The sequence below is a fragment of the Haemaphysalis longicornis genome, unplaced genomic scaffold (assembly GCF_048455015.1).
Source record: "Haemaphysalis longicornis isolate Haplotype H1 unplaced genomic scaffold, Haemaphysalis longicornis Haplotype H1 scaffold_8, whole genome shotgun sequence".
In the NCBI taxonomy this organism is placed as follows: Eukaryota; Metazoa; Arthropoda; class Arachnida; order Ixodida; family Ixodidae; genus Haemaphysalis; species Haemaphysalis longicornis.
The window spans coordinates 119138118-119156652 of record NW_027526445.1 but is presented as its reverse complement, the minus strand read 5'-3'; the positions used below and the strand labels follow the sequence as shown (position 1 = coordinate 119156652).

At 46.4% G+C, this 18535-nt stretch overlaps 1 protein-coding gene across 2 annotated transcripts in view; it reads left to right on the top strand.

Annotated features, from left to right (window-relative positions):
* Khc-73 (Kinesin heavy chain 73) overlaps window positions 1-18535 on the top strand; it is a 137194-nt gene that overhangs the window by 64738 nt on the left and 53921 nt on the right. For both annotated transcript variants that reach the window (XM_077681745.1, XM_077681746.1), the window contains exons 16-22: window positions 677-857; window positions 1726-1888; window positions 4836-4982; window positions 8082-8234; window positions 9260-9397; window positions 17033-17206; window positions 18045-18214. In XM_077681745.1, coding sequence (XP_077537871.1) covers window positions 677-857; window positions 1726-1888; window positions 4836-4982; window positions 8082-8234; window positions 9260-9397; window positions 17033-17206; window positions 18045-18214 — 1126 coding nt within the window. The remainder of the gene's footprint in view (window positions 1-676; window positions 858-1725; window positions 1889-4835; window positions 4983-8081; window positions 8235-9259; window positions 9398-17032; window positions 17207-18044; window positions 18215-18535) is intronic.

Sequence of the window (18535 nt, the reverse complement as noted above, 5' to 3'; positions counted from 1 at the left end):
CGTGGTGCTCTGGGGGTATTGGCTAGGCTTCTGCCGTCTATTCTGCGTTCCTCTATTCTTCGAAATTCACGTGTTGTGATTGCGATTTTAAAGAACCATGCAGCAGCGCCCGATGCAAAAAAAAAGGGGGGGGCTCTAGCTATATTTCTAAATGGTGTTTATTTAAGTGATGAACAAAGAATGCTTGTATGGGGTGGCTTGGTTTATGCACGTGCTGGTTATAGTGCCGCAGATTTTCCTGGCTCCTGAAGCATGTTATGAGCAGTCAGCGCTGTATATCAAATGTCCCAACTGGGGATATTTTACACCCCTATTTATAGTCTAGTGGGACCAAAAAATTTGATCAATTGAAGTGATGAAATAGAAATAACTGAGGCTGAATTAACAGTAACATTCACTTAATTTGTAATAGAGGATATTCATAAACAGTCTATGCTACGACAAAGGGTTTCACAAGAGGCAGCGTTCCGCACTGGCTGTCCAGTTAGGCAGTTGCGACGAGCCACAGAGTTCTACTCTGTCTCTATTCTCAGGCTCCGTTATGCTGCTGAAGCAATCAAGCTGTCAGCTGCCTGTCTGGCAGGCAGCCAGCCCACCTGTGCGTGTGTGTTTGCATCTGTCATCTTCCGTGCCTCTTCCTTCCTCGTCACTGTTCTCCTCTCCCATCCTTGCGCAGACGCCCTGGAGAAGCAGCGTCAGATGTACGAGCGTCAGCTGCAGCTGCTGCGCAACCAGATGTCGCCGTCCACGCCGTATGCACCCTACTCGCCCTTTGACCCGCTGGGGGCCAAGGCGGCTTCTTCCGGGCTGCCCAGTCCCAGCGTGGCCTCCCGCATGGAGCGGTGGGCCAAGGAGCGGTACTGGCACTCTCGCTTTTCATTTTTTCTTTCTTTCATGTCACTGTCCCGTCTTTCCCTCTATGAAGTGGCGTGTGTGAGAAGCGCAAAACCTTGGCCTTTTTTTTTTGGCACTTTAAATGTTTATAAGTTTTGGTTCAGACTTTACATGCAGTAGGGTTTAGAAGGACAACATTCTGCAGTAGAAAGTCTTGTGCTATGGGTGTGGTGTCTGAGATAAGGGTTTTTTTTCTTAGAGATACTCTCCTAAAACTGGCCGATTGCCCTGAAAGCTTCTTTGCCTTGAAGAGAGAACAAGTTTCTTGACAGTTTTTGTCTGTCAGAAAACTTGCGGGAATTATTTAGTGTTATGTAAATTGTAGAGATTTACGAATAGCAAATTTTGCTTTCGAACTAAATGCGAATCAAGTAATATTATGGTTTTGATTGTTTTAAATTGAAGTGCAAGCAAATATTACTTTGGGATTTCCACTACAAAAACTGAAATTTACAATTTTTAGAGTATGCTTTTGTATCTAGCTTGTAAGAAAGAAAAAAGGTGTCTTATTAGGGTATAAGTAAAATTGAAAAGTTTATAAGTGTTTTGAAGCGAGGACCATGAGAAAGCTGAGTACTAGTGAATAGGGGAAAAGCAACAAATTAAAAAAAAATTGTACGAATGTCTTCATGTCTTCCCTCAGCTAGCTTGGGAGCTAGCTTTGGACATCACACTTTGGCTCCTCTAAACATCGTGCCTCTCTCTCTATCTCCCTCCCTCCCTCCCTCCCTCTCCACCTCTCTCTTTTCCTCTCTCTCTCTATTTGTCTCTCTCTCGGCGTCTATCTATATACTGCGTAGTATATATCCATCCCTGTCTGTGTCATTGCAGGGACGAGCTGTTCAAGAAGAGCCTGGCCAAACTGCGGGAAGACATTGTCCGTGCCAACGCCCTCGTGCGGGAAGCCAACTTCCTGGCCGAGGAGATGGGCAAGCACACCGAGTTCAAGGTCACCCTCCAGATACCTGCCGCCAACCTCAGCCCCAACCGCAAGGTAGAGTACTCTTTCGTTGCGGGGTTACAATAAGTTGTAACCCCGCCCCTTGTAGCCCCTTCACGATGGCCTGTGTGCGGCCACAGGCTCCGTTTTTTTCAGCAGCACTGAATGCCCAACGCAGGCAGCCAACTTTCGACGGTCTTTTTAAGATGACATGTGAAATTTTTGTAGTGGTGACTGTATTGGCAACATTTTGCGGCATCTGCGATGCCATGTGTATCTGGAACAATCCCTCCTAGCCACAATGATGATGTTTACTCATTGACCAGTAGTGGTGACTAGGAGTGCCTGCTGCCACAGTGCCCGCTGGGAGGAAAAGGACAGAGGTATGGGTTTGAATGGGCCATTCGTGCTACCCAGACCACTGTGGGGACTTACGGCTCTGCGCAGCGTGCGATTACCATGATAAACACCATCATAAATACCATCATGCGACTAGGTGAGGCGTTAAATGCTCTGGTCAGAAACAGTCAATGCAAAGCGATGCAAATAAAAACACTGTGACGGCCCGATATGACTACGTATTAAAGGGCTTCCAAGCCATTGCCGTGCACCCCCAATGTGAGTGCATGGGGGATTTAAATTTGTAGGACCACACTGAAATTCAAAGAACGGAAGTCATTGTGTCTTTACAAGACCCGCTCACAGACGGCACCACGACTCCATCCACTTGTGGAGCTGTTGCTGGTTTCAGGGTAATTTTTTGCAGTCCTGTTATAGTCTCTAGAAACTTGGCTTGTCTGCCATCCGAGGCATTCAGCGGGATTTTTTTTTGTGATGAAAGCCACAGGCAGACAGCACACCTGTCGACTGCAGCGCCCTCTCGGTGTACTGGCCCGTTTTTCTACTTAAACATTTTTCTAAAAACTAAATTGTTGTCTCTAGCTTTTGCTGATATTATTATTGCTTTGCATCCTTTTTTGGGTCTAAATAAATTTATTTAGGAATTTTAAAATTTTTGACGGCTCTGATCGTCTGCTCACCACTGAGTTGAGACAACCATAGCTAAAAGTGGCGTGCAAGCAGACGACGCTAATTTTCCACTTTTAATTCATAGGAAAAATAATTCAGGTGATAAAAAAGTTAGAGAATTAAATAACCTTACAAAGAATGGTTATTAGAACAGTACTTTAGTTAGAAATGCCTCAATGGCAATCGCGGTGAGTGCGCAGAGAGTGTGTTGCAGTTGACCTGCCCATTGTAATGCAACACTGGCCCGGACGACAGACTGGCCAAATTTCTAGAGAAGACAGCCCTGTGTTAGTTGTCACAAAACATAGGAGACGAAAGACTGGTCTGAATTTCCATGAAATTAATTATTTTTTTATGCCCACGATCTGCTTTTGTTTGTGCTTGGTTTTACCGGCATAATCCAATGAAATGTTTGTGCTACTGGGGGATGTTTGGGGTGCCACTGTCCTATCCTCTGTTTTCTTGATAGCTACGTAGTTTTTCAAACACCATTTGTGTTAAGGTTTGGTTCTTGGTTACTCTCAGGGGGCCGCAGTTTTTTTTAACTGAAGCGAAGTTTTACTGTCATCGTGATCTGACAAAATACAAGTTGGATTTGTTCAAAAAACTGCTTCTGCCCAATAATAACAACATTAATTTTATCGCAAATTTACAATGGAAATTACAGATTAGAAGGTAGATAGGAAGAAAACAGTTTGAAGTTGCAGCTGTTGACAAGCCACTGTCTCGTCGTGTCCTCATGACAATACAGACATTTTCTTGTGCCATTGGTAGCCACCAACCAAAAGCCATTACCAGGCAACATGAATGTGTTGTTGCCATTGTTTCCGCAGTTTTATTTGATCGTATCACCTGAATGGCAACATGCAGATACATTTATTTATTTAATACTGCCAGCCTGAGTGCCAGGCCTTAGGCAGGATTGGGAATCCAAATGTACAGTAACAATAACACTAGTTGCATGAAAAAATGCAGAAAGACAAGAAAAAAAGAATATATTTAGTTATTGATATTTATTGTTGTTGTTGTTATTATTATTTATTATAAGGCATTCTTTTGCTCTCTTCTTTCTTATTCGCTTTTAATTGACTCGTCTTACTTCAGTAAGATATGCCACACTGTTAGGCATTACTTGTGTGTATGAGTGGTTGCTTGTAAATGTGTGGGTTTGTGTGCATTTACGTTAAAATGTATAGTTTTCTTCGTGCGTAACCACTACTATTACCCTCATATTTTTTCTTTGCGAGATATGTACTATTATGAGCAATAGGAAAGGGAACACAGGAACGCATAGAAAACACCCTCAGACCCAGCTATGAGTGATACGCAGCGGCCGCTGTCGGAAACAAAGGGGAAAGGGGGACGCTTTTCTGACAACTGTTCCCATTCCCGCCGAGTGTCTTATCGGCTGTTGGAAGATACCGTATTATCAGCGAAACGACGTAAGCTGCTGCTTTGCATAAAGGCCTGCGGGGGGGGGGGGGGGTGCCAAAAGTTAGGGGTCCCTCTTTGTTTTTCACAGCGCCATCCGCGTATTGCTCCGAGTCTGTTTCAAGGCTGTTTGCCACGCGTTCCTGGGTTCCCTTTCATATTGCTCATTATAGTACATCATGTTTCGTGTGTTTTTGTTTCCGTGCGTCAGCACAAAGGCCCACCCGGCTGTTCCTGGGCATGCAAATAAACGATTGAAAGCTGAAAAAGTTTTAAAGCTGAAAAATAATAATTTACTCTTTTTCAGTTACAAAATTTGTATTTTTTTGGCTGAAATGCAGTCGAGAGTGTGTTAATAAACAGAGTTAACAAATAATTAATGAAAGGTTAATAAACAGAGTCATACTTTGTTTTCATGGCTTCTTTTGAAGGCCCTCTCGCCAGGGCTTTCGCTCACAGCAGTGTCTTCCGCTGCAGATAGAGACTCGGAACCGCGTATTCGAGCCGTCTTTTTTGTCCCGCACGCATTGCCCTGGCGCAGCGGAGCGCCTTTGTGAGCGAGCCGGCCATCCTGGTGAAGCGCAAGAAGGAAGGCAGCCAGGTGTGGTCCATGGAGAAGCTGGAGAACAAGGTCATCGACATGCGCGAGATGTACGAGGACCGCAAAGAGAAAGGGCTGCCCCTCAAGGCGAGTTGGCTTCCCCTGGCGTCACTTATTCCACGTTCGGGTCTCTGTTTTACTGCGACGCAGTATACCTTTACCAGCCAAGGGTTCTGTCGCAACCGTCGGTGTCAGCGGAAAACTCCCGTGAACGAATAAAAATGCGCCAATCAACCCTGTGAAGGTGGTTGGAAAGTGGAGCTGTAAACGGCACCCACAACGATTACCCTTGCGATGTCGCTTGAATTCATACACGTGGCTCTACAAAGAGTTAAGGGGGGACGTGGCTTTCAAAATCAACTTTTTTATTTCTGAGTGGATTTTGATGAAAATTGGCACAGCAACTGGAAATGCTTCTGTGATAACACCATAAAAATTTCAAGATAATATTTTGATAACTTTTTTATTTATTAAATTTTCTTTCTGTTCCGCTTGTACCGAGCTTGAGCGACTTATAAAACACGATAGAAAACTTGTTCGAAGTGCTTTGCATTCCCAAATGAATGGGCGAGGTCGTGACAGTTTTAGAATTTTTTTTTTACAAAACAATATTTTTTAGTTTTCATTTTTTTAGAGGTTAATGTGCAACAGGCATGTCGACTGTGAACGACTATTTGAATAAAAAAGTCACAAAAAACAAATCTGGAAAACCAAAAGTGTCACGACCTGAACTGTTCATCAAGGAATGTAATGCAAGAAACGGAATCAAAATAGACCCAGTGGTCACGAAGAAATCCCTGGTACAAGCGACACAGGTGGCAAAAAAAACTGTTTTGAGAAAACGGCTTCCGAAGTTGCAACATAGGTTTCACATATCAAAAGTCGTCACGGTTGTAGCCTTTCATGTCCTTTTGAACATGGGGCTTCTGGAAGGCCTTGCCTTGAAATTGGAGTGCCTTTTCAGCCTTTCTCTTTCCAGAAAACATCATTTTCAGCTCCTCCGTGAAGAGTACATACCCCCTTTGCAAACCAAACGGAGGGGAAGATGGGTTTCAATGGGCTTTCAATGCAAAGTAGGTTAGCTGGTTGGCTGTATCGCAGTGGACAACCTCCTTTTGCAGTGTTGTCACCATGGCAACAAGTTAAGCATTTCTTTTACTTAAATTTGAACATTTCTGGCTTTTTTTATGTTTTATCTTGCCTGGCACAGCAACTTAGTACTCATACGTGCAGGTGTTCATTGCCAAAAGTTTGCATACCACAAGGATGAAAATGAGCTACTTTGAAGCTTGGTAGAGTATTCTGCATAACTCCCAACTTCAATGCAAGAGCATATTTTTTTAATACTTTTGACATTCAAGGCATCCAATATTTCTCGCAGCACAGCCAGTATGCCCTAAGCAATGGTATCAATAATTTCCCTAAAAAAATCACTGTTAAATGCTGCCACAGTAACGTACATTTTTAACGCAGAGAGCATATTTTTATTCCTATATTACTAACTCAAACCTGTTTGCATGAAAATTACAAGTGCACAGGAAAAAAAAAAACGTAGCACAAGAAAGGCGATATGGCTCGCGCGCATCGCAGCGCACGCTTACCGCGACATATCGTACTTTGATTATCCCTGATATGGCTTTTCAGGTCGCTTTTAAGATTAAATCTAACGTCGCAGGCATTAATTACAACTACTGGCATTCAATCGTAACCGGTTGCCCAGTCATGTGATGCTCCAATGCGCGTCGGCTATGCCGTGCGCGCCGCAGCGTTTGACGCGTCGACCGTTTCTTTCTCAAGGCTAGCGAGCCCACAGTCAAAACACAGCAATAACTAAGCGTGTAAACATCGCAAATCCGACTAAAAGTTCACTTCACGAACCGCTATCGCAAGCGCGCACACCGCGTCACCCACCAAGGTCTGGCGACGGTAGAGTCACGCGCACCACGAAGCGTTCGATGACCTCCGCCTTTCGAGCCACACAACTTCCCGTAATCTGGCTCGTTATATCTGGCATTCCCATCGCAATAACGTGCGTGTTGAATACCACAGATTGAACAGAAACTCGGCCGAGCGAAGCGGCGAAAATGAACTCCATCCGCTCGCTACGCAGCTCAGGCGGCCGCCATCTTGCGTTGCGCCCGCGACATCCAATCAGGAGGGTCACTGTTCTTCGCCCCGACCGGAGGACCAATAGCGCTTCAGCATCTATTTCTAGTTTCGTTTGTGCGTCGTTTCTTTTCTGCCGTTTGTGCGTTTGTGAATGAACGAAGATACAAGAGACGAGCGGAACCGGAAAGACGATCGCTCGGCCGATCTAACCATATCAAAATGGCCGCGCCCGGTGGCACCGTTGCGGAGATAGAGCGCTCCGAAAATTGCCGTTTTTTCGCCCTTTTGCGCTGATAGTTTGTCACCGCGCCTGACAAAAGTATTTTTTTATGCCACTTTGCGACGCTTTTCAGCGTAAAAACTTTGCAGGCGCACAGAATAGGAAACATAGAAGCCGAATATGTGGGTTTCAAAAAAACGATGTTTTGGTCATTTTTCCGAAGTTGAAAGCCGCGTCCCCCCTTAAAATGGTTGCAGCGCAAAAACGACGACGGACGAGTGAGGAACAAACGGGACGAGCGCTAAAGAGCGCGTCCCGTTTGTTCCTCACTCGTCCGTCGTCGTTTTTGCGGTGCAACCATTTTAACTATGTACCAACAAGCCCAACTGGTTCTCAATGTCTACAAAGAGTGTAACCAGGGAGACAAGTGAAGTCCACTTTACCACACCCTTTATTACTTGAAAGAGAAATTCTTTGCTAAGGTCTTATCAATGCATGACCCATGAAGGATGGTTGGTTGAGTTGTATTGGTGAAGCACATGAGTGGAAACTTTTTTTATAAAATGAAAGGAAGCTCAGACCTGGTGTTCGACGATCTCACTTATCTTCCATCTCTGGCGCCGCCAACGGAGGTGACGAGATCAGCGACACAGACGGAGGAGAAGTGAGATGCCATGCGTTGGTGTGAGCTTCCTTCAATTTTTATAACTCCTAGCACATAACTCCTAGAGTCTGCAAAAGTGAGCTGGTCTTGCTGGAAACAGCTAAGACGTTGGCATAAATCCCTTAATGTTAGTTCTGACTTGCACTAGCTTATTTAGGCTTAAAGCGTTCCGTTCGCATAATCTCTGGCTCAGGATGACAAGGATGCGAAGATGTCCACCCTGGACCCCTTCTACGAGTCCCAGGAGAACCACAACCTGATCGGCGTGGCCAACGTGTTCCTAGAGGTGCTGTTCCACAATGTCCGCCTCAGCTACCACGTGCCCATCATCAGCCAGCAGGGAGAGGTGAGCGAGCGTCCCGGACGAAAGCGTTGCGTCTTCTGAGATAGGTAGATGCCTGAGTGATGTGCATCCCACATGCTTGTCTTCTAACAGCGCGGCAAGAGTGCCCAAGTGACGTAAGTATGGAGGTTGGTCAAGTTTGGCAAGTGCTAGGCCTAAAGTTTAGGTTTCTTTTGCATGTGCGCTAACATTTGCAATCATTGTCATCATCAACTGCTCCACACCGGGACATAAGCCTTCTGTAGACTTCCAACTGTTACAGTCTTGTGTCACCCAAATCTAATCTTTGTCTCGTAGTTTTCCTCTTTCTCCTCCCAAGATTTCTGTTTCCCCTGCTGTTCATTCAATGTCTCTGTAGCCGTGCAGTTGCTATGGTGGTCCATGTATTAAAAGTCCTCTGCATTACATAGCTGTCTGAATTTCACTTCTTCCTCCCTCCCTTAATCTGAGGTTAAGTGTCTCCTACAGGAGTTTGTTTAACTTATTAAATAACTTTATATAAACACTACAGGGGCAACGAGTGAACACCCCCTATTGACTTTACTGGTTTTAATAAGAAGGTAGTTTCATGGCTTGAAAATAAAAAGGCATACTGTGCTGTTATAAAAAAGGCAGTGGACAGCTCCACTAGGCGTCTTCTCATGATATTCTGTAACGTAGAAGCAATACGATGTTCTCTACCATGCGCCAGCAGTCATATGTTTTGTATCTACTGTCATAGTGGACGTTTAGTAAAAAAAAAAAACATCACTTATGTTATAATTTTTTTTGAAGACTGCTGATTGCCATACAGCGGTCATAAGTTCACTTTTTTAGCAAACTGTTGCGATCGTCACAGGCACTAAAATATGAATACAGGATTCGGGAAGGGTCTAAAAAAAAAGTCTTTTTTGTACTCACAATTGTATACATGTGGTGGGTATGCAGTACTTCTTTTTACAAAACTATCAGTTGTTTTTCTGCCAAATTGCTGTCTTCGCATTTCAGCTCCTGTTGTCGCATTTTTGTTCCGTCGCACATTCGACCAGATTGCAGGCCGCCTGCACGTTGAAATTAGCAAGACTGACGGTGTGCTGCCGGACCGGGCGGGAGACCTTGACGGCAGTTTCCGGGGTTCCCTCCTCGACATCTCGGACGACGGCTCTGGAAGACAGGTCACCGTTAGGGTGAGATGACTTGCATACTTTAACAAGATTTGAAGGGTGGGCTCTCTCAATGCTCGGCCGCTCTACTTTTTTGGTGGCGATGCTAGCTTCCTATTTGTCTTATCGCCTGCTGCCATTTTGCGTTGCAGTCGCTTCAGCCGAAACACTGCAACGATGATTCACACAAGCTTTGTCAAAACGAGATCTTTTTTTATGAAGGGTTGGTGCCAAAAAGTGCATGCCTTTTAGAGCCTAGCTTGGCCGAACCCCGCCAGTAGTGGAGGTGTGCCTGTGGCGGCAATTTCAAACTATTGAACGTGGCTTAAGGGGGGACGCGGCTTTCAACTTCGGAAAAATGACCAAAACATCGTTTTTTTGAAATCCACATATTCGGCTTCTATGTTTCCTATTCTGTGCGCCTGCAAAGTTTTTACGCTGAAAAGCGTCGCAAAGTGGCATAAAAAAATACTTTTGTCAGGCGCGGTGACAAACTATCAGCGCAAAAGGGCGAAAAAACGGCAATTTTCGGAGCGCTCTATCTCCGTAACGGTGCCACCGGGCGCGGCCATTTTGATATGGTTAGATCGGCCGAGCGATCGTCTTTCCGGTTTCGCTCGTCTCTTTTATCTTCGTTCATTCACAAACGCACAAACGGCAGAAAAGAAACGACGCACAAACGAAGCTAGAAATAGATGCTGAAGCGCTATTGGTCCTCCGGTCGGGGCGCAGAACAACGACCCTCCTCATTGGATGTCACGGGCGCAATGCAAGATGGCGGCCGCCTGAGCTGCGTAGTGAGCGGATTGAGTTCATTTTCGCCGCTTCGCTCGGCCGAGTTTCTGTTCAATCTGTGGTATTCAACACGGACGTTATCGCGATGGGAATGCCAGAGATAACGAGCCAGATTACGGGAAGTTGTGTGGCTCGAAAGGCGGAGGTCATCGAACGCTTCGTGGTGCGCGTGACTCTACCGTCGCCAGACCCCGGAGGGTGACACGGTGTGCGCGCTTGCGATAGCGGTTCGTGAAGTGAACTTTTAGTCGGATTTGCGATGTTTACACGCTTAGTTATTGCTGTGTTTTGACTGTGGGCTCGCTAGCCTTGAGAAAGAAACGGTCGACGCGTCAGACGCTGTGGCGCGCACGGCATAGCCGACGCGCATTGGAGCATCACATGACTAGGCAACCGGTTACGATTGAACGCCATTACTTGTAATTAATGCGTGTGACGTTAGATTTAATCTTAAAAGCAACCTGACCAGCCATATCAGGTATAATCAAAGTTCGATATGTCGCGGTAAGCGTGCGCTGCGATGCGCACGAGCCATATCGCCTTTCTTGCGCAACATTTCCCGTGCACTTGTAATTTTCATGCAAACAGGTTTGAGTTAGTAATATAGGAATAAAAATATGCTCTCTGTGTTAAAAATGTACGTTACTGTGGCAGCATTTAAAGGAGTACTGACACGAAATTTCTCGCTTTCAGTTTTTATGCTGTAAAGAATACCTATGGTCCCAGTAATTACGAAAATCGAACCGAAAGGCGTCAGCCACCAACATATAATTAATTATAGCACGTTTATTGCAACCACTTTCAAATTCGGTCGCCGCGCGGGAAAATGGCCGTTCGAAGGAGAGCCTGCAAGCGGACTGCCTGACGTCACGGTCTCCGTGACGTCGGACCGTGACGTCATGGTCTCCGTGACGTCAGGGACGTTCGCTGCATCGTCTGCTACGGATTGCACGCGGTTCACACTAAAGCGCTGGACACATGTACGATTTGTACACTCGATTCGCATGCGACTGATCGTTACGACTGTCACCACGACTAGTCGTACGCGTGAATTTGAGACACATGACCCGATGCGTGCATGCGATGCGTCGTCGGCGTCGCTCCGCCCACCGTTTTTGCTCCATGGTCAACTACGACTATCGCTGAGCTGAATTTGTAGATCCCGCGCGTTTAATCGCAAAAAATGGATAAAGCAGGCAATCGTGAAGCGTTTCCTGCCTTCGGAAACAGTTCGCGCACACGCCGGCCGCGCCTGCCAGCTCGGACACTCAGCGGCTCGATCCGGCGCAGACCACGGTAGCAAGACGGTAGCAACCGCTTGTCGCTGCTCTTCTGAATCAATCTGATCGTTAAAATGAAGTTCCACATGCGAGAAAGTAGGTGTTAGTGTGGTGAAAAATTGTGCTTGGGATTGTTATCAGGGCTTATTTTAAAAGCGGCGATCAGATATCTGCCGCGATGCAAGCGTATACGCTGACCGGCCCCCCGCGGCGCGCGGCGGGCGGTGCGCCGACCGGTCGAGAGATGGCAATACCTGCGCGGAAACGTGAAGTGCGCACTTCGCAAGCCTTGCTCACAGCGGTACCGCAGCCAAGCCAAACCTCCTATCGAAGCGAGACCGCCCACAACAACAGCGCAGGCTATTGCTTCCGGTTCCGGAAACAACTGTATGACGTCATGCTGAATCGGCCGCAAAATCGCGGATAGCCTGACGTCACACCCTAAGCGATTTCGCTAGTGCTGCCGATTTGTAATAGTTCGCGGCCAGGGCAATTAAAATCGATTTTTGATGCGTTTCCAGCCTCGGATCGCTCCAAAAATTTCTGTGGGTAATCTGTACAAACTACTGAAGCCAATTATATCGTTATTTAGGCCTCTAAATTTGGTGTCAGTACTCCTTTAACAGTGATTTTTTTAGGGAAATTATTGATACCATTGCTTAGGGCATACTGGCTGTGCTGCGAGAAATATTGGGTGCCTTGAATGTCAAAAGTAGTAAAAAAATATGCTCTTGCATTGAAGTTGGGAGTTATGCAGAATACTATACGCCTCGAGCTTCGCGATCGCTGCACCGCCTGCCGCCGCTTCTCCGCGGCGTTGACGGGATGTGCGCTGCGGGGCTGATAGGGACTCGTGCAGTATTTTGGTTCTGTTTCGCTTCTTTTCGTCTTTCCGTGCCCTAAAAAAACTTGTTATGGTGACGTCTATAAGCAAAGAGTACGTTTAGGTCACTTAAAAAGCAGCTAGCACGCGATCACCTGCAAAAGCTACCCGGGGACGCGGTTCTGCGCGCATCGTCGCCGCTCTTCCGGGCGTCGGTGACGGTAGCAGCATATCACCCCCGTCACCGCCAAATACGTCAGGCACAAATGAATTCTACTGTCGCCTCGTTTAGACCTGATACTGGCGCAGTGAGAGGTTGGCTTCATTTTGCAGCGTGGACAACGAATGCGGCTTTGTTTTGAATATATACGTCGCAGAAAAATATGTTTCGGGGATGTGATTAGCCAATCCCGGACAATACCTCATGCATTTTATAAGAATATAAGCCATGCAAAAATGTTAACTATATTTCAAGCATGTACGTCGTTAAATATGTGCCCACACGTGCCTTATAGCAAGAACCAAGGCAATCTAATTAATATGAAACCACCGAAAAATACATGCTGTGCAAGTGCGGAAGAAAAATAATAGCTCTAACGGAAATGAAAAAAAAAAATACAGTGCAGCTTCTGACATGCTAAAGACGTTCGTCAAAACTTAAGCCAGGTAGGGCTCACCAGACCGACTATAGGCGAAATGCACCGCTATTTCGCGAGACGTAGGTGGGGGGTAGAGGAGGAGGACGCTTTGTAAAATGCGGAGCGGAATCAAGCGAAGAACGTTTTGGTAATCACACACGCAAATCTCGCGTTCACTGCCGTTTTGTTTTTCGTCTTCAACGAACACCTGATCGTTCAGCGGTCGCATTTTTGGAAGTTCGCAAGCGATGAAAGAGTGGGGTATGTGATACGGCCCTCTGATTTCAGTTTCTCCTTTATTCTGCAGGCTCCCTGTGCCATGTGACGATATTTCGAAGAGTTTAGTCGCGGACGCCGATTATATTCTAAGCCAGTCGAGTGCTGGTCGCAGAGGATATAAGTAGCAGACGAATGTTTGCGGGCGCTCACCTCTCGACAAGACGGCTCTTAGTCGTGTGCTGATCCCCGAGTATAATTCTGCATTATCCATTGCACTTACGTTGAATATTCCCGAAATTAACACACACTGGCTTGTAAATGGTGGTGACCAATATCTGAGGTACATTATTGGCAAAAGTAACTGGCGTGCTGTCAGGTATGAGTGTTCCGCTGCAAGCGCCCAAAACTGATTTACATCGTATACCCGTAGCATGAACATCAGAGGAACGGGTGGTTGTGGAGACACTGCTAGTAAATTTAGGGCAGTGTAACTAGGATCAGGTCCATGCATACGCCGGTTCCGCGACGCTGGCCTGTGACACACAGCTGGCGCTTATACAGACCGAATATAGCACACTAAGATCGCGTCAGAAACATTTACACTCTCGTAAACACAACCTATTTGCGAACAGAGTGACTGCTTCACATAAACATGGATATCCAACGCCGGCAAACGCTAAATCTCAGTCGTGAACATGCCGCAAAAGCAGCAGCGACAGTGGGGAGCGGGACGGAGACTCCCGCGGCTGCTTCCCCAACGGGCCGCTAGGGGGATTTCAGTGGCGCCCCTACAGGCCGCGCTCGAGGCGTATACCAAGCTTCAAAGTAGCTCATTTTCATCCTTGTGGTATGCAAACTTTTGGCAATGAACACCAGCACGTATGAGTACTAAGTTGCTGTGCCAGGCAAGATAAAACATAAAAAAAGCCAAAAATGTTCAAATTTAAGTAAAAAAAATGCTTAACCTGTTGCCATGGTGACAACACTGCAAAAGGAGGTTGTCCAGTGCGATACAGCCAACCAGCTAACCTACTTTGCATTGAAAGCCCATTGAAACCCATCTCCCCCTCCGTTTGGTCTGCCAAGGGGGGTATGTACTCTTCACGGAGGAGCTGAAAATGATGTTTTCTGGAAAGAGAAAGGCTGTAAAAGGCACTCCAATTTCAAGGCAAGGCCTTCCAGAAGCCCCATGTTCAAAAGGACATGAAAGGCTACAACCGTGACGACTTTTGATATGTGAAACCTATGTTGCAACTTCGGAAGCCGTTTTCTCAAAACAGTTTTTTTTGCCACCTGTGTCGCCTGTACCAGGGATTTCTTCGTGATCACTGGGTCTATTTTGATTCCGTTTTTTGCATTACATTCCTTGATGAACTGTTCAGGTCGTGACACTCTTGGTTTTCCAGATTTGTTTTTTGTGATTTTTTTATTCAAATACAGTTAAACCTCGATATAACGAAGTCGTACTTGCGGGCGAAAATTTCGTTAAATCGAGAATTTCGTAAAATCGAGGTTTCGATTTTACAGTTAATTTAACCAGTTATTGAGGTTTAAAAACCTTGCCCATCGCTCAGAAACAACTGCTATGTAGTTACCTCTCCACTTAAAGCGAAATTTGTACTAAAACTGGCCGCGAAAATTGTGTGAATTAAGAGCCTCAACACTTAGGCAATGGAATTCGGATAGCCGACCGTAGTTCGTGTCGTCGTAAAACCGGCGCTTTTTCCGCAACGCCTCATTGAATATGATAGCAGACTAGGTTTTCACTTTTTTCTTTTTTTTCATTTCGGTCACTACTAAACGCCGCTGTTAGTCCATTGAACCCGCGTCCGTGCCCCGTGAACTTCACCCCGGCGAGGTGCTGGTTCAAAGTTACGCCTCTTTTCGTCCGTTCAGTAGTAGGCTTAGCCGCGGCGTTGAGGGGTGCGGCGGGCCAACAGCGGAAGGGTGCCATAAAGCTTTCTAAAGACTTTTTTCATGCACAAAGGCTCTGCAGTATGGGCGCGTGATGCAACCACGACACTCGAGATAAAGCCATGATTGAGAATTGAGCGGAGTACACACGGACAGCTTCACTTTATGGAGCAGCGCTTACGTGCTCCCGCTAAAGTGGAAAGCTTACATTAAATATCTTCTGGCCAAATTTGATTAAGCAATTACTTGTATCCCCGCTGAGCCCTAAAGAAACCGATTTCTCCGCATCGCAGCTGTCTAATGAACACGTTTTGACCACGTTCGGAGAGCAATTTATTGACACCAGCACTCGATGTTCAAGCCGCAGTGAAGAAGTCCGTAAGCAGTGCTTGGCGTTTCTTGACCAGGGTGGGCTTTACGTGACGCTCGTATGCTGACAGCGCTAACAAGGCTTGCTCAAACATTCGCGTGCGCCTGCGTGCCTCCGCAGAACGTCGATGGCATCCATCACTTCGGTGGCCGTCGGTCAACCGTCGGTTTCACTGACACTTCTACAGGCTCTTGTTCGGAACACTTTTCTTTCCCTTGGAGGGCTCATGCTGCTTATAAGACTCATTTAATGATGGACGAACAAAATATTAATGTGGTTATCAGCGAGCACAACCTAGAGCAGCAGCACCGTGAGCAAAGACGCGTAGAAAAAAAGAAAAAAAAAACACTTGAAGTAGGCTTCGGCAGCCTAAGCATAGAGGGCGCTGGCGTAGGCAACGATGGAGACGTCAAAATGGTGGCGGCACTATTAAACCGTCCATGACCGCTAGCGGCAGAGTTACTCAAGCGGTTTTTGAGCAGCAGCTTTTATCGCTTTTAATTGTTATCAACCGCATAATTCACCGCTTTTCTTTCATTTTAGCCTTTTATCAGTAAATGTGAGTACTTAATGTTTTCAATGTAGGCTCTGAGAGGCAAAATAAAACGTGCCTCGACCGGAATTTCGTTCTTCCTTTCTCGCCGTGACTTCGTTAAATCGAAAGCGCCGCACAAAATTACTTCGTAAAATCGAGATAAAAATACATGGATTTAGCAAAATTTTGGTAGAAAACTAGAAAAAATTCGTTATATCGCGAATTTCGTTAAATCGAGGTTTGTTATATCGAGGTTCAGCTGTAATCGTTCACAGTTGACATGCCTGTTGCACATTAACCTCTAAAAAAATGAAAACTAAAAACATTGTGTTGTAAAAAAAAAAATTCTAAAACTGTCACGACCTCGTCCATTCATTTGGGAATGCAAAGCACTTCGAACAAGTTTTCTATCGTGTTTTATAAGCCGCTCAAGCTCGGTACAAGCGGAACAGAAAGAAAATTTAATACATAAAAAAGTTTTCAAAATATTACTTTGAAATTTTTATGGTGTTATCACAGAAGCATTTCCAGCTGCTGTGCCAATTTGCATCAAAATCCATGAAGAAATAAAAAAGTTGATTTTGAAAGCCACGTCCCCCCTTAAGTATCATTAAAACAAGCTGTTGGGCAAGTTCCTGCGTTATGATAAAAAATTCTCGGCAGGAGTGATAATGCAGTCGCGAGCGAGCTCTTAGAAGCCGTTTATATTAAGAAAAAAAGGAGACGAGTGCGTCAGCGACGCATCTGTGCTTCTGCGCGCCACCGAGTTTGAATTCTCGGAAGCTTCGTTTTGATTGTGGCTATCATTTGCTCATTTATTTATGCATAGTTTATTCCAGTGCGCATGCTTCCAGTGATCATACCTGTATAAATACGAGACGATGTTTCAGTAAAAATGAGTTGCGATTGAGCGCTTGTCCCGTCGCTCTTCCGTGTGTCGTTGTCTGAGTCGCGGTCTAATTTTTGACCAAAGTATCTCGTCTGGCCATGTTAGGCATAGCACTGCAGGGGATATTTAGTGAGTGCTCTGATTTGAGGGGGTGCTGACAAGGAGGTGTTCTCTCTCCGCCCCCTTTGACGTGCAGGTTGCCATCAAGAGTGCAGTGGGCCTGCCCCCTTCGCTGTCCAACTTTGTCTTCTGCCAGTACACCTTCTGGAATCACACCGAGGCAGTGGTGGTGGCACCCATAGTGGACACCGACGCCAAGCCCATCTCACCCGGAGACACCAACACCGTCTTCAAGTTCAGCCACGTCCAGGTGAGCCGATTGGGAGGACATTTTCCCCCCTTCGCTTCCTTTTCTTCTCACTGCTGCTGCGTTTTGGTGCAAGGTGGGGATTTTCGTTGCTTCTGCACCTCGTAGCTTCTCTTTCAACAGCGTGTTGTTGAAAAAAACCACTGTTGGCACTGTTGTTTCTTTTTGAAACTCTGCCTGGGATGTTCAGAGACGTGACATGTCGGATTAAAGATGTAGGTTGTGGGAAGTGACGCTATGCTGTCATTGCAGTGGCAAACCTCACATTGTGTGCTCCTCTATGTCTTCACATCTGTGTGTTTTGCGTATCATGCATCATGGGCGTGAAACCCAGTCCGATTAGCTCAAATTTTCCGTCCTCTGCTCTTGTTGCTGCGAAGTGCTGGCTGGACTGCCGTTTGCGTGGACTGTTTCTAATTCGTGCACGGGTCGTAGTGCTGTGTGTGTGCTGGTCAGACGTGTCAAAGCCATTGGGAATCATAGCAATGCACCCTGTTCACGGAGCAAGAACAAGACAAAAGGGGAAATGGAGCTTCCTAACGTGACCACATAATGTCACAATCGCTTGTCATAGGTTAAGCTAGTGGCATCTGCCGTGGGTGAAGAAACTGCTTGGCCACGCGATTGGCATTGCACCGCGCAGCCACGGAAGGAATTGCAGCCGCTATCACTTCGTGCATCAGGTGCCGCTATCCTCTTCTTCGCCGTCGCAGCTACGAGGCTTTGCACTCCGCCTTGGTTTTCATTGTGACATTATCTGGTCACTCGCCCACACCTGCCGCAATGGGCCGTTTCCCGTCCTATATATTCTTGTTACCCCGCTTCGCTCGCATGCACGCAGGACTTTGTGGTCCCCGTGACGGAGGAGTTTATGGAGCACTGTGCGGAAGGGGCCCTGTCCATCGAGGTGTGGGGGCACCGGAGCACAGGCTTCACCAGCTCAGGCCATGGCTGGGACCTGACCGCAGGAGGAGGGCCCCAGTCCCACGTCTCCCATTCCCTGGTGGACAGGTGAGGGGCAGAGGCCGTCCTCTGTCCATCTTTGGAGTGTCACGTGGCACTGCTTTGTCCGTGGTGCGAGTGCTTGTTCAAGCTGGACTGTGCACCGACACTGGGCAACATCGCTAGTTCATATGTGGACGTGTCTGTTGGGTGAATCACCATGGAAGTGCAGTTACAATCATTTGAAAGCTTTGACAGAGTTTTCAAATTTGAGAGCGCTGGCAAAGTGTATGCGCAACCGGCGGTGGTGTACTGCAGGATGTAGCATTGATGCTTTTGTTAGTGTCAACAGAGGTTTCGTAGCATTTCTTTTTAATGTCAGAAATGGAG